Below are 16,491 nucleotides of genomic sequence, written 5' to 3'. Positions count from 1 at the left end.
GAGTTATATAGTGAAATAACTTGGATATTATTCTTTCAGAACTAAACCTTATAGGGAGTTTTTTTTATTGGATTGTAGCCACATTGTAGGTGCTGTTTTTAAACTCTACTTTATTTGGAGTTCCTTAAGCCTCTACCTCCCTTCCAACCCGCTCAGCCCTAGATAGGAGAGAAAGAAGGTTAAAAGGGAAGGTGGACATAGACCTCTAGTCTTAGATCAGGCTGGGTCCTTTGGGAAAATACCAGTCTCAGTTGTCACAGTATCTAGCAGTCCAGCAACAGTAAATGGCAAATGCAGCAGGATGATTCCTCCTCTGTCCATCTCCTTGGAGCTTTCTCCTCTTCTCTCTTAGTTCTCAGAATCAAACTCTGTGCAGCTCATGAAGATATCATGCCCCTCTCTGAGTCACACAAGGTAGTTATCAGGTGTGAAAAACCTAAAAGCAACTCCATATCCCATACTTGGGATTAAAACAAAAACCGTTTACATAATGTAACTGAGTTTTTAAAGAAACCAATACTTTCACTACATCATATTTTGTCATCCCAAGAAAATTAAAAATAAAAAGAAGCCATAGTAGCAATCCTGAGAGTCAGCCTGAGCTGTATAGATACTGTCTAAAAAAAAAAAACAACTGAGGTGGTCAGGGGAACAGGGAAAAGAGATTAGGAAAAGGAGTCCCAGTTGGCTGCCTTGTTGATGTTACAGTTATAGACTGATGTGTGTTGCTAGTGTTTTTCCTCCCAGTCCCATGCTCTCAGAATAAAGATTCATGAGACTGAAAATATATTTACAACCTAGGCCATATAGCTAGGCTCTTCTCTGACTAGCTCATCACTTAAAATGACCCATTTATTCTAATCTACATTCTGCCCTGTGGCTGGTTACCTGTGCTTAAGTACCATGTGTCTGTTCTCATCACATCTTGCTGGTAAGTCTCCAGACTCTGGCACTCTCCCAGAGTTCTTTCTGCCTCCCAGATGTCTAACCTCCTATTTTCTGTGGAAGCATCAGGCCATCAGATTTATTATTGACAGGTGCTACATCCATGTAATACACAAGATATTCTTTTACAGTGTTATTTAACTAATTGCATTTCTTCAGAGTAAGCCTTTAAATGCTGAGAGGTTTCTATAGAACCTAAACAAATGTAAAGCAATATATGCATCTCAGCCTTGGAATTATGTTAAGTCTCATAGCATTGATTGTGAGTCACTGAGTTAGAAAATTAGATCTTTTTGAAATCATTCTCAGAAACTTATGCTCTGAGCTCTTCACTCAAATCAAATATAGTTGAAAATTTGAATTATTAAAAACATTAGAAATGGTGATGTTTTAAGCTATGAACTAAAAATGAATTTTATACATTGTTGCTTATTTTCTTGTCTGAAAAAGACTTAACATTTTAAAATTATGACTTCGGTAATTATGGGGATAAAGGGTGGGCAATACTCAATAGGAATAATCATGTATTTATGCATATGGTACAGCTTCAAGAAAACTGTAAATGTTGGTCAGCAGTTCATGAGAAATTTAACTTTCTAATCAAGACTGCCTTTGTTTAAAGAAAGTATACTTTGTATTTGGATTGTGTATGCTTATCCACGTGATATGCTAATGCAGACACATCTAAACATCTTCACATGAAGGAAAAAAAATCTGATCCATTTCAGGTGGTTAGAAGTTGCAGTCAACTCTTTCATACCTGCTTGATGTCCCAGCTCCTGTGAAATTGTGTTGCACTAACTGAATATGTATTATTGATCACTTTCTCCTAAATATAGGAAAAAGGTTTTTTAACTTAAGCTTATTACGACGGGGTAGATTTGGAATTTGCTATAGGCTAAACTGATACTAATGAAAATTATCACACAGGAAGTGATGTTTAAGCAGTGTTTTGTAGACTTGAAGGAAGATGATTTTTTATTTGTGTTAGAGGTTATGCAACAGTCATAATTTTTTTTAAAAGAAGGTTTTTGTCTTTCACTGTACAAGTGATTCCATAAAGCCTCTTCACAGCATGCTGGAGATGTAGCCATGGTAAAGCACCTGCCTTAACACCCACAGGGTCCCGGGTTCCAGGTAGCACCATACAGCTATTCAAGGCAGTAAATGGATGACTTAAGCTTCAAATGAAAGTGTTCATGCAGTAGAGTATCTGCATTTCCAGTGTGTGGACAGATGTATGCTTATAATTACATGGATCCATTCTAGAGTCTTACTTTCCCTGGTAGACTTTAATAAGTAAGTTTGTCTAGCTAAAGTGTGAGGATATGGTGAAGTTGAAAGAGTAATAGAGTTAGTGACAGAACGTCAAAGGAATGCTGTGTATTAAAGCAGTAGAACTGGGAAAGGGAAGGCAGCTTGGCTTGCAGTGGTAAAGGAAGGCATGGGGCCAGAGACTCGTGAAAAGCATGTGAACTTGCCCAAGGAGGGTGAGCCTGTCAAATGGCAGTTGTAGTCTCACTCAGTAGGAAATCAGAAAATGATTATTTGCTCATTTATCATCCACACAGCTAATGTTAGTTCTAAACTGAACCTTTTTTACTGAACTATAATTTTAGTTGAGTTTTATAGTTGAATCTTTTGCAGAGTTTTATGAAGTTTTTGTAGTGTTTGTTTTTTGTTTGTTGTCTGTTTTTGAGACAAGGTCTCATTCTATAGCCATTGCTGGCCTTGAACTCTCAGAGATCTGCCTCTCCCTGAGATTAAAGGTTTGTGTCTGCATACCCACTCTTGAACTTTGATTTTGTTGACAGGCATTTTAGAGGAAAATAGGGTGAAAACATAGTCATTGGAAAAGAAAAACAAAGACATTCAAGGAATCCTTGACTTTTTTAGGTGCAGCTATTTAAAGGGTTGGCCTTAGACAGTTTTGTATCATCTAACAGTAACGAATGAGGACACTAATGGTACAATGCAGAGATGGCTGAGTTCTATAGAAATCTGTGACGCCTCTCCTGGAGATGTTGGAAAAATTAGAGATTAAATATTAAATATGGTCGTAGTTAACATAAACTGTATAGACCTAATCCATTCTTTTTTCCAATATGTCTTACCAGATATAGGAAAAATAAAATTTCAGTTATGGCTCTCAGTGCTCCAGAGATTGTATCCTACTTTCCAACCATATCTGAAAAGGGAAGGTTTACCTAATAGTGCCAGGTAATTGGCATGCATTCTTCCAATGCATGAGAAAATATGAAAAAAGTGGCCAGATAATTTGTTCCACTTTCCCCACTTTTCTCAGTTATGTTCAAACTAATACCAGGAGGGATTAGTTTCTTTGTGGAATATTTACTTCTTTTTTCTAGAACTCTCTGTTGCTTTTGCTTCATTTTTGTGAGTCAAAACACAAGTAAGAGTCTTCAGGTAATTTTACCTTAGATCACCAAATTGCCTTTTTTTTTTTTTTTTTCTTTTTCAATAGTAAACCTTCAAAAAAAAAGCTAGAGAAGTCAGCCATTGTAAAGGATGACTGTCATCTTCTAAGGGGCCTACTTTTGGCAGAGTGGCTCCTTACATTTTTGTTTTGGAAGTTTCGTTTTTAATAGGATGCATTTTGAACGCTGTGTGCTACTCTTTTGATCAAGAACTTTGTTGAACAGATAACCTTGTATACCTCACAGATGTTTTGAGAATCAGACTGCAATATTCTTCCAAGTGTTGTTTCACTACTGCTTCAGAAGGGTTGTTAAGGTCTTTTTGCTTGTTAGTTTTGCTTTGCTTTGCTTTACTATGGGGCAGTCTCACTCTTTAGCTCTGGCTAGCCTGGCACTCAGAATGTAGATCATGCTGGGCTCAAATTCATAAGAGATCCACTTATCTCTGCCTGTTAAGGGGCAGGAACTATCATATTCCTGGGTCTTGTAATTTTATGACTGGCTTATTAGAAAGCCATAATAATCTTGTTCCACTCTGGTATGTAGTTTCCATATTCATTCTGCTGCCTTTTTGATGATGGTTCCTTAGCATATTGTAAATTGTGTTGTTAGACATTTGTGCTAAGAGCTTTTGCTCATTTTTCTGCATTACTAATAGAAGAAAACTGAGAGCAGAAAGGCTTTCCTGAGAACCTGTTAAGTGGGAAGGAGCAGACTCAGAAATGATAAGATTGATAGCAAAGTGCCTAACCACAGTGGAATCTGGTCTAAGAGGATTATTTTGGGTTTGGGTTTTTTTTTTTTTTTTTTTTTTTTTTATTGTTGCTTGATTTTTTTTAATTTATTTTTTTAATTAATTACAGTTTATTCACTTTGTATCCCAGCTGTAGCCCCCTCCCTGGTCTCCTCCTAATCCCACCCTCCTCCCTCATCTCCCATGCCCCTCCCCTAGTCCTCCGCCCATTCGCTCTGACCATAGCCTATCAGGCCTCATCAGGACTAGCTGCATTGTCTTCCTCTGTGGCCTGGTAAGGCTTCTCTCCCTTCAAGAGGAGGTGATCAAAGAACCAGCCACTGAGTTCATGTTCCCCTTACAGAGACAGTCCCTGTTCCCTTACTAGGGAACCCACTTGGATACTGAGCTACCATGGGCTACATCTGTGTAGGGGTTCTAGGTTATCCCCATGCATAGTCCTTGGTTGGAGTATCAGTCTCAGAAAAGACCCCTGTGTCCAGATTTTTTGGTTCTGTTGCTTGCTCCTGTCTCTTCAAGGTCTTTCTAACTTCCCCTTCTTTCATAAGATTCCCTTCTCTCTGCCCAAAGTTTGGCTATGAGTCTCAGCATCTGCTTTGATACCCTGCTGGGTAGAGTCTTTCAGAGGCTGAAGGATTATGTTGTCATGGTGAAGGTTCTCTGTTAAATGTAAGCTTTCTTAAATTGTGTTTGTAACACTTTTGCCTCAGAAAAACCTTTAACTTAGCTATGGGGTATGTAGGAAATAAATTACTTGAATTTTTTAGTATATTGAATTTTAGTCATTCCATTACTAGAAGTGTCTGATGTATTGTATTTTCAGGTAGCCTTTTTGACTGAGGATGTCAGTCCTTATCTTTTGTGTATTATCAAATATAGAAATACGGACTGTGTCTAGGAATGTATTTTTAACTGTTCTTGGATTTTTGAGGCCGTGAACATTTTATATTTGTTTTAGAAAAGTGACAACATAAATGTTTGTGTTTAGTTGCAGATAATGTACATTTAAAACTGGCTTTTAATTTCATTTTAATTTTGGGAACTTTAGTACAGATTAATCACAAATCTTCATTTCCCAAGTGGAATATTTATGTTACCATTAAGATGATTTAGTACTATGGTACATGTTATCATAATGCCATTTAAATTTTTATCTGTGTTCATGGCTGGAAGTATACAGTGTTAGTACCTGTGTGTGTCTTGTGCTGTTTCTGTATGAGAGTGTAAAGTGACATTATGCAGAGGATTTATGGACAGTGATGGGAATGTTTAACTGGTTGGTGTGACTTGATACCTATTTGGGTATGTGAAATGAAGGGGATTGTGTACAGTTGTTTAGCAGTGGGTTTAGGGTAATCCTAGCTCATTTAATTTTTCTTCTCTGCACATAAGTACCCTTCTTGTCTTCTCAGTGTCCTGAGTTTTGTCCATTACTTGATGATGAAGGTTTTTCCTTCCCATTTCCCTTTCATCACCTCTGCATTAGATAATTACTGGAATTAGATAATTCCAATTCTTTAAATCCTGTATGCAATCCAAATAGCCATGTCCGTCAGTATGTATTCCAGGTGTTTTCCCCTGTTATTGATGTTTATTTTTTGTCGTATGTATACCTTTTTACCACCTACAAAACAAGTAAAATGATTGACTTCTGTTTTCTTTAATAGAAGATAATATGTCTCTGCAGAGATTTATAGCTTGTGACCAGGGTAGCTGTTGTGTTATCAAGGAAGCCAGGTGTTAATCTAATTGAAGTAATGCTTGCTTCTGCAAGCTAGAGGTATCTATGGATCATTCCTGGCAGTCAATTTTCCTAGGCAGCTTTATTTTATTTTGAGGTGGTTGGGTTCAGGTGTTTTTCCTTCCTTGAGGTTTGTATATTAAATTATATTTTCATTTTCTGATTTTATTCCTCTGATTAAAGTAAACCTTGACTTCTGAGTCTTTGATTAGCTTGGAGTTGTAACATGTATCAGTTTGTTTAATAAATATATAATGAATGTGCAATTCATCAGTTTGGGTGCTACAGTTCACTGGGTCCTAGTTATTGGGTTTATTTTTTCTTAGGGATGTGGACAATAAGCATAGACTGTTAGAGTGTTTTGAAGGAGGAAAAGGAATAGAATAGTCTAGAAAATAATAAGTATATATAATATACTTATATAATATATAAAATATATATAATATATATATATATATAATAGCCTTGGTAGTCATGCAGCTTTTTAGATTAAGTAGTTAGGGAAGAGGTGGTGACATTTGGAATTCAAACAGTAAGATAATAGTGCTTTATTGGATATGCCAATCCAAGGAACTTCTCTTTGGACTTCTAGCTGATACAATTTGAGATATTTTTTCCCCTCTTTTTTTTCCCTCTTACCCTGTTTATTTGAAGGAAATCAGTATCCATTTTCCCTTGATTTTGATTTTAGCTCATTTTTCAAGGCACAGTTGAAATTGTGTGGTGCTAGTTTCATTACTTACCTCTTTACTTTTTGTGTGCAATATTTAGTTCATCATGTATGCTCTGTGTTCGTTAGAGTATTTGAATAGAGACTTTGTTAAAGCAATTTATAGTGAGGTGTTATGCTACAAAGGGAGCAGTGGCATATGTCTGTAACCCCAGCATTAGGGAGGAAAGCTGTGACAGCAGGTCTTCAGAATAGCTAGCTAATCAGTAAGCTTCAGAGTTAGCAAAGTTACCCTGTCTAAAAAAACAAGATGAGAATGATAGAAGACACAATATGTCAACACTGGCTTCACACACACACATTAGTGATTAAGTAAAAATGAATTTAAAGCTGAGGAAATACATGTTCTCATGTTAAACTCTATTACTCAACTGAAATTGGAAGTGTGCGGACACTTACAAATACCAGTCTTTTTTCCCCCATTGTGCATTTTATGTCCTGTACCTGTTTAGGTGACGGTTTTCATTGTTACAGTGATGATTAAAATAATGTGATGGAAGCCCGCTAGACTTCCTTCTGACAGCAAGACCAAGCACTTGCCTTAGAAACAGGCTGGTGCTGTATATTTTATCTTCTTCCCCTGAAAGTATTGCTTAGAGTTGAGTATCAGACCTCATCACCCTGTAGACTGAGAAAACCTAACCTACAAAATTGTGTTAATAATGATGTCAAAGTGATGAAAAGACAGTAAACTCAATGAGCTTTTTTTAACAGAGGAATAGTTGTGTGTGTGTGTGTGTATATATATGTTTTTTTATTTACATATGAATCAATACATAATTATTCTTAACATTTGTAGCATTCATAGAATTAGATATTGTGCCCACTATTATACTTTCTTATAGCTCTTTTTTTTTTTTCTTTCAATTTATTATAGTTTGGTTCTTATGCCTCTACCTCCTTTCCAACCCCCAGACCCTAGGTAGGAGAGAAAGAAGTTTAGAAGGGAAAGGGGATGTGAGTCTCTTTAGACTTAGCTCCAGCTGGTTAGGGTCTTGGAGTTCATTAGGGCAATACCAATCTCAGTAGACAGGATATCTATCAGCAGCCTTCTTCCTTCTCTTAGCTGTCCTCCAAGCTGCTCCCCAACCCCTCTCTCTCAGACTGTTCCTTGAAGCGTTCTTGAAGTGTCCCTTCTCTCTGTCTGGCCTCTGGCATTTATATCCTCTTGGAGTTCTCAGAATGCCACTAACTGCAGCTGGGAAAGACCACTCCCTTCTCCAACCACATAAGGCAATTATCAGCAGTGGACAAACTAAAAGCAGCTCCATAGTCCGCACTTGGATTTAAAACAAAGACATAACATAACTGGGGTTTAAAGAAACCAAAACTTCCACTGTAGTTTCTTGACACTAAAGAATCTGAAAACATAAAGCTCTAATATTGCAAAGGAGTGTGTCAAATATGTTCTTGTAAAGATTCAGAGAAAGCTGGGCATAGTAGCCACACTTTAATCCCAAAAAACAAAGAAACAGAGATAGGCTGATCTTTGAGTTTGAGGCCAGCGTGGTCTACATAGTGAGTTCTAAGACAGGTCAGATTGTGTAATGAGACCCTGCCTCCTCAACGGAGCAGGGAGGGAGAGGAGGAGAGAAAGCTTGGGGTGGTGGGGGGCAGTGATACAGGCTGAATACTAGGAATTTAGAGCTAGTGATGAAAAAAGGAGCTAATAACAAACCTCATTGCTTATGTAGATGCCAAAACTACTAATTGATAGTTCTGAAGCTTACCTAATAAAATAAACATATAAAAACAGAAAATGCCATCGGGGAAATATTGATGGAGGTGGAGTTGGTTGGGAATTAATTGTTTCTGAATAGATGAATGCCACAGTTGTTAAAATAATGTACTGACTGTTACAGATCTGTGGAACCAAATTGAGGTTTTTGGTTAAAAAAATAAAAGTGCAAGGATAAGTATATTTAGTATGTTTAAGTCTGGTTGTCCAGTTGGCCTAGAAGATTATAATCTGTGGGGATTGCAGGATAGTATTTGGGTAAAGATAAAACCAATTTCTACTCTACTCTTATACAAACATAACATTAATAGGCCAAGTAAATTTTGACTCCTAAAACTAGAGAAGTAAAGAAAGTAAATGCCAGTGTGTTTTTCAGACAACTCAGCAGTGTCAGATGTGTACCAAACAAAATGCTAGGGTCAGGGAAAGCATTATTTGCTATACATTTGAAACAAGGAAAATACCTTGAAAAGGCCATAGGTATCAGAAAAGTCAATAAAAGATAAATCATCCAGAAGAGAACTGCATAAATTACATGCGTAGTTCATGAACACATACAGATCACCAGGAAATATCTAGTCTTACTTAACAGTCAAGTTTGAAGCAAAAATGTTTTAAAGCAAGATAATATTTTGTATTATTTCATATCAACTGGCAGATATTTTCAGTTTACTTCTCAGTAATAGCATGATGTAGAAAGTGTGAATTGATATACAGTATAGGTCTACTTAGTACAAGAATCACACGAAAATGTAAAAAATGAGTGACGAACATTTTTAGAGGATAGATAAATATGTTATGTGTTTACTGTGTTAGAATATGACATACTTCTACAGGACCATACAGTAGGTATGAATGGATAGATATTTATGTTTTGGTGTAGGAAAATATGCAGGTTGTAAAGGAGATAACTAGTATGTAACAAAGATATTTTAGTACAGTGAATCCTATCAAGTTCGATAAATCCTGTATCTGCATAGTGAATATAATTGAAGGAAACACATGACAGTAATTGTGGCTTTTCTTTCTTTCTTTCTTTCTTTCTTTCTTTCTTTTTTTTTCTTTTTTTTTTGCAAGAAATTTGTCAGGAATTGTTTTTTACTTTGTATTCTGTACTCCTAGTGGTGGTCTTTTTTGTTTGTTTTTAACATGAACCTTTATTTTACAAGTAGAACTTAATTTGAATGAGTTTTTGATGTCTGATATATATACTAACACTTTCAAAATACAATCTTGCCAGAAAACCTCCTTCTGTCTTTATTGTTTTAAAATGCAAGTAAGGGCTGGAGAGAGTTAAAAGGTTCAATTCCCAGTACCCACTTGATGACTGACAACCATCTTTAACTCAGGTTCCGGGGGTTTTATGCCCTCTTCTGGCCTTTTCAGGCACCAAGCATACACACGATACACAGACATACATGGAGGGAAAACATACAGATGAAGTAATAAATGTCAAAATGGCAGGTAATTGTTCTCTCCCTAAAAATACTTAGAAGAAATCTGACAGTTGAAACAAAATTATTTCTTAACTGTACTGAGGCAAATTGCTACATTGAGTTGGATGTAATGCTTAGTGTGATTTCTTTTAAAGCATATCCCAGAAGGAAAGTAAAGTTTAGATATATAAGTGACTTTTATTAAAACTTAAGTTTTCACAGGTAAAAATGGTTGCCCATGATCATTTGCATTATTATACTTTGTATTATTTAGATTTTTCTCATCTTTCTTAACATTTCTCCAAATGTTATCCTGAGAAAAACCAAAAATGTCATTGACAGTGCCTTTGCTTTCAAGTCTTCTTCAGGAATGATACGATTTGGTCAAGGGTCAAAAACACAAAGCTCTGTGTATTTAATATGAATGCTAACATAAGTTTTATCCTTAGGTTTTCTTTCATCTATTTTAGTATTTAGTTTCTATAGCAACTGAGGTATGGTTTATAGCTGGGTCAAAAAAGAAATGTGTAGGTGTTGAGAAACTTATTTTTTAACCTGGAAGGAAAAGGTATGAGGTAACACCTTTTCAGCTTTTACAGACTGCATCTGATTCCAGGAATTCTGTATTTGATTGATAGGTGTCATTGTCAGACTTTCACAGTGTCAGGAAAGATTGCTGATTATTTATTCTACTATAAATAGTCACATTACTTAATTATCCAAATTAACAAAATAGCTCAAAGAGAGAACTGTCCTGTTGTGGAAGAATTGTAGTTCTTAGTAGAATTCTTCAAATAGAATGTCTCTGCATTTCTTAATAAAGCTTTTCTTTAAAGAGGTCATCTCTTGTCAAGTGTGATTGGTAGAATTTAAGTCTATAGACATTGTAACTAGAGATACTAGATTTCCTGAGCCACTTAAATGGCAGAAATGTAGTCAGAAGCCCAACCAGCTACTATAAAGGAAAGACCAAAGGAGTGCTTTATCCTTTATTGTTACATCTTTTAACAGTCTGTGTCAAACTTCAAATGGAAAATCTCCCCCCCACCTTTTAAGTTATTGAAGCTGGAAGATTAATGCTTTTCTCAATATTATAGGAACTACCTTCTGTTGAAGAACTCACTGTTACTTTGCCTGAAGATATTGAGCTGAAGCCTCTTGGAATGGTTTCAAGCATTATTGAACAATTAGGTATGTAAGTAACTTATATTAACAATATGTTCAAGCATACACTTATAATAGGTTAAGGACTTGATGTATCAAGTTTTCACTGAAACATGTACACTCTATCTTAATCATTAAACTTAATACAATATTCAGTGTTTACTTAAATATACTTTTTCTTATTTTTGATGACTTTTTAAGAATTTTCTTTGATTTCATTTATTTTATTGGCTGTAACAAGATGACACAAATTTGTGACTTAAAACACCACAGTCTTTCTATCTTAACAGCTGTGTGGACTTGTAGTCTTATAGAGGTCTGAACTTAGTAGGCTAAAATGAGATGTCCATGAATACTAGCACTTTCTTAGGCTATGTGAAGGATCCCTCCCTTTCTTTCTTTTTGGTTTCTAGGCCCAGGCCACATATTTCCTGTCTCGTGTCTCTTCTTTGTTCTTTTGTTTGTTTTGTTTTGATTTTGAGACAAGGTGTATGTAGCCCTGGCTGATCTGGAACTTACTCTGTAGACCAGGCTGGCCTCAGACTCAAGAGATCCACCTGCCTTATTCTTTTATTTGTTTGTTTTTTAATTTATTTTTATATTAATTACTCTTTATTCACTTTGTATCCCAGCTGTAGCCCCCTCCCTCATTCCTTCCCAATCCCACCTTCCCTGCCTTACATCCTCCCAAGCCCCACTCCAAGTCCACTGATAGGGGAGGTCATCCTCCCCTTCCATCTGTCCCTAGCTTATAGTTCTCCTCAAGACTGGCTGCATTATCCTCCTCTGTGGCCTGGCAAGGCTGCTCCCCCCTCAGGGGGAGGTGGTCAAAGAGCCAGCCACTGAGTTCATGTTAGAGACAGTCCCTGTCCCCATTACTGGGGAAGCCACTTGGACACTGAGCTCCCATGAGCTACATCTGAGTAGGGGTTCTAGGTTATATCCATGACTGGTCCTTGGTTGGAGTATGAGTCTCAGAAAAGACCCAGATTTTTTGGCTGTGTTGCTCTCCTTGTGGAGCTCCTGTCCTCTGCAGGTCCTACTATCTCCCTCTTCTTTCATAAGATTCCTTGCACTCCTGCCTCATTCTTAAAGCCAGGAATTTCTCTTCTGTTATCTTTTGTCCATCATTTCTTCTGTTTTTGATTATCCCTTGGAATGGTTTTCTGCACAGCCAGGAGAATTATTAGTAGTACCTCCTGAGAATGAAAAATCTCCTCATATCATTCCTCTTCTCTTCTTTGACCATGAGAAAGTATGGAGGCTGTTACTTCGTCCCTAAATGTGTATTATATGTAGAAGAGACAGAGATTTTCCTTCAAGGATGAACTCCATCCTCTCCCATTAACCTTGGTTTGCTCCGGTTAGAAGTTTGCAGAATTTCTTAGAAAAATGAACAACCAAGGATCATGTGATTGACCCTACAAGGCCCTAGGTGCAGGGGTTTTCCCTTACATAACCCACTCAATGTGGCTTAAGTTTTCTGTTCTGCATCCCAAGATTGTATATGGTGGGGAATTTGGCAGTTACACTAATTCTTAAAATAAAATAAATTCAAAAAGCTGCAGTTGGCTGACAAAGCCATACAATTTTGAATTTGAGAAAGCAACTATATTACAAGTCCTATTAATTTGTAAAACCTGTATAAGACAGAATTCAAGTCTTGTTTCTTTGATCAGTTGTAAAAATAGCTGAAGTAGAACTTTATTTTTTGACCCTTTCCTAAACAATAGCTATGTCAATATTTTTATAGATCAGTACTTATCATAATTTTGTCATTTTTGATTTAAATTTGAATTAAAGCAAAAGTATTTTTATAGAAATAATTCTTAAACTTAACTCCTGTTACTGCATGTACATAAACTTCATTATACATATTTCTTTACATTTTATTTATTTACTGCGTATGTTTGTATGTTCATGGGTCTCCTGAATTTCACATTATGCATTTATATTTAGAACTTAGAACTAACCATTAATTGAAGAAATAAATTGAGGTACAACAGAAAAATTCTGGGTTACCTTTAATAATAAGAACTTCATTTCCAGTGAAAATGGCATTATCTGTATAGTAAAATAGTGATATGTGTTACTGTAACTTTTTGAGTGCTATGGTGTGTATGTGTTGCACGTTACTGTGTAAAACAGCTTAAAATCTGTAGCATTTGTAAGAATGCTATAATATAATACATATATATAATGCTATAATATATATTATATATAATGCTATAATATAATATAATCTGTAGCATTTATAAGAATTGTGTATTACGCTAAACCCTTGGGATAGCATATGTTTGTTTTTTTGAGAAGAAAGATATGGAATAGAAATTACAATGGGCCCGTTATCACCTTGCTTTCATTTATTCAAAGAAATATGCTTTCATGACTTTTCATTTGTTAGTAGGAAAGCAAAACTTTGTAGGACAGTTTCTGTTCTCTTTAATAGAAATGTTGAGACTAGATGATATATTTGTTAAAAACTATTTAAAAATGTACACAGCTTAAATTTGTTTAAGCCTAAAGACGGGGTTTCCCTGTGTAGCCCTGGCTGTCCTGGACCAGGCTGGTCTCGAACTCACAGAAATCTGCCTGTTTCTCCTCTTGAGTGCTGGGATTAAAGGCGAGCACCACCACGCCTGACTGAATTACAGTTTTTTCTATTAAAATAACAATCTATCTTGGTTTGCTAATTAAGATTTTATTTACTAATGAATAATTACTGAAGTATGTTATGCCTCCTTAAATTTTAGGTTATATTGCACTTAAAGCTTAGGTTATATTTAAAATACTAGTTGATCTTTTTAAACCATAATCTGTCTTCTCTTGTCTATTTTTCAGTAATAATTGAGTCTATGGCTAATATACCTCCAGTTAATGAGGATACTGTCATTTTCAAAAGTGATCGACAAGCAGCAGGGAAGGTTTGTTAAAACTCACTCAAATTATTGTTACTTTGTTTTCTAGTTGCTCTTGTTTGTCCTAAGAGTTTATTAGACAAGTCATCAAGTTTTAATTCATTCTTGATTCTTTATGTATTTCATAAATTGGCTTACTATCCCGTAGAATTCTTTGCCATATAGATCAGTACATTCCCATGTGAAGAATTTTTTTTCTCTTTGTTAGATACAAGGGCAGAAGTTCTAAACACTAATTTCTTAGCAATTTAGTTCTTCCTAGATGAGATTTTTGTTTGTTTGTTTCAGGAGAGTAAAGTAAGTTACATTGAGTCGGAAAAAGGGAATATTCCTGGGAGAACTCAAATACCTTTCTCTGTTCTCTGCTTTCTCCACTGTTTTTAATTTTAAAACAGATTAGAAAGTATCAAGTTTTACTGAGTTCTGTCACCTTTCCTCACCTACATATGTTAAATCTGGCAGGCTTGTTTACCATGGCCAACTGCAAAGCAGTGGGTGACAGAATTTATTGGCATTGAGAATTTTTTCTTTTGGGGGAAAGCTGTGAAGGGAGGCAGGTTTGGGTGTGGAGGACAGTGTGTGCTTTTCCTCCTCTGAAATGGTTTTGATGCCAGTGTGCATCTCCACACCAGATAAAACAATCTTAGGGTGAATAGAGGGAAAGAGTGGGAGAGGCTACATGACCATGCTGTGCATAGCTTTCTGTGCCTAGTGTACTATTTCAGAAGAAACCAGATTTGCCCTGGCAGAAACAGAATGCTTCTTGCTGGCCTCAAGGAAGTGGTAACAGACAGGGGAGGAAAGAAGCAAGGAAAATTGTTACTTAATTTTTCTTTTAATTTGAAATAAAATTACTGAAATTGATTTTTTCTTTAAATCTTATTACGGTTTTCATAACATTTGCTTTTTTCTCATGGTAGCTCCCTTAGGCAGTTTAAATTTCAAAATACATGCTTTACCTATTTAATGTTAAAATGGTGTTCTTTAGGTTTTTTTGTTGTTATAGCTGTCATCCTGTCTGTCCATCCATCTCATCCCATCCACCACCACCACCACCACCACCCCATGAAGCCAGGGTTTGTTTGTGTGTGTGTGTGTGTGTGTGTGTGTTCCTTTTGTAGACCAGGTTGGCCTGGAAACTCACACATGATTCTGTCTCTGGATTGCTGGGATTAAAGGTGTGTGCCACCACACTTGGCCTACAAATGGCATTTATAACATTTTTATACCACAAATACATGGGAATTTTCAGACTAGTCAATGCATTAGATGAAAATTATATGCATGGAGGTAAAAATTACTTCTGGGTTTAAATTTTATTTAGAGAACTTTGTAAAATTGAAAAGTGGTAGGTAATCCAACATTCGATGGTCTGAGCAGAATTGAATGAGATCCTATCCTAAACAAAGAAGGAAATAAAACATAGTTATAGGTCTGTCACCTTTTCTCTGAAATGGGTTTGAAGTAGAGTTGGCTAAAGAAATTTGTGAAACAAAACAGTATCCAGAATAAGAAATACAAGCTGTTTTAGGTCTCTTTCCTGATAGATTTCTGTTTGGGAGAAAATAGGAGTAACCTGGTCTAGCGTGACTGACTCTGACCTGGAGAGTGGGTAGAAGGGAGGTGTAGCTCGTTCTCACTCGAGGCTGTGTCAGCTGCCAGGTCCACACACAGTTGGGCCTTTGCCATGCAGCATTCAAGAGACCTGAGAAGAGCTACGAGATAGGAACTTGGGGACTGCATACTGTGTTACGACTTGTTTCCTCACAGCTTCATATGCTGTATAAGTGCCATTTTGTGGTAGTGGCATGTGTTAACTGCTTTGACAGGAATCCTTTGTATAAAAATTTTATAGGATATACCATATTTAAGATTCTTGTAGGTGGCTCAGAATAAAAGTCTCAGTTCTTACTGCTTTTTTATGCTTTTCTTCTCGCAGTGTAAAATTTCCTATTTTAATTTCATATTAGGTGGTGTGCAGTTACAGACTTTCTGAAGTTGAGTAGAATGTTAGGGTAGGGGTGCAGAGAACTTGTAGGGACTCTGAGGAGGCACACTACCCAGAGCCCTACTGCAGAGCTGCTCTTCACATTTTCATCCTTAGGTGTTGCTCAACATCAGATATATACTCTGAGGTCCATCCATAAGGTTCTGGATTGATTGATTCTTTGTGTTGTTTAAAAATAATGCTACTACATTCTTCTTTTAAATAATCTTTATTAGGTAAGTTGTTAATTCGAACTCAGCCAAGTTTTCCTGTGACTGAGTTACAACCATGAACACCACTGAGCCTGTGCTAACCTTCCCATTACTTCCCAATACTTTTTTTTTTACTTAAAACTTTATAATGGAGTAGTTGCAGCTCTGAAGCAAAAATACTTCAGGTCTAAAGAAAGGATTAGTTTAAATGTATACAAGAATTTTCAGTGTTGCAGTTTTAGAATAAGCCAAGCTCTATGTAAGCCTTAAGTTTCAGAGGTATCCTTAGGTGAAATCACTGCCAAAGTTAAGTGGCCTCATACTCTCCAGGGAATGAGACCCTGGGGATGAGCCTCATGTACCAGTTACAGTGATTACCTTGTATAATTGGAGTTATAAGAGGTTTTTATTATGATGTAGATTATCAC

The 16,491-nt window shown here is 36.3% G+C and overlaps 1 protein-coding gene across 1 annotated transcript in view; it reads left to right on the top strand.

Moving 5' to 3' along the window:
* Naf1 (nuclear assembly factor 1 ribonucleoprotein) overlaps window positions 1–16,491 on the top strand; it is a 37,706-nt gene that overhangs the window by 11,156 nt on the left and 10,059 nt on the right. The window contains exons 3-4 of the mRNA XM_055618873.1: window positions 10,880–10,973; window positions 13,788–13,870. Of these exons, the coding sequence (XP_055474848.1) occupies window positions 10,880–10,973; window positions 13,788–13,870 (177 nt within the window). The remainder of the gene's footprint in view (window positions 1–10,879; window positions 10,974–13,787; window positions 13,871–16,491) is intronic.

This window comes from Psammomys obesus, unplaced genomic scaffold, assembly GCF_907164565.1.
Source record: "Psammomys obesus unplaced genomic scaffold, mPsaObe1.curated_primary_1811, whole genome shotgun sequence".
Lineage (NCBI taxonomy): Eukaryota > Metazoa > Chordata > Mammalia > Rodentia > Muridae > Psammomys > Psammomys obesus.
This window is presented reverse-complemented; position numbering and strand designations above follow the sequence as displayed.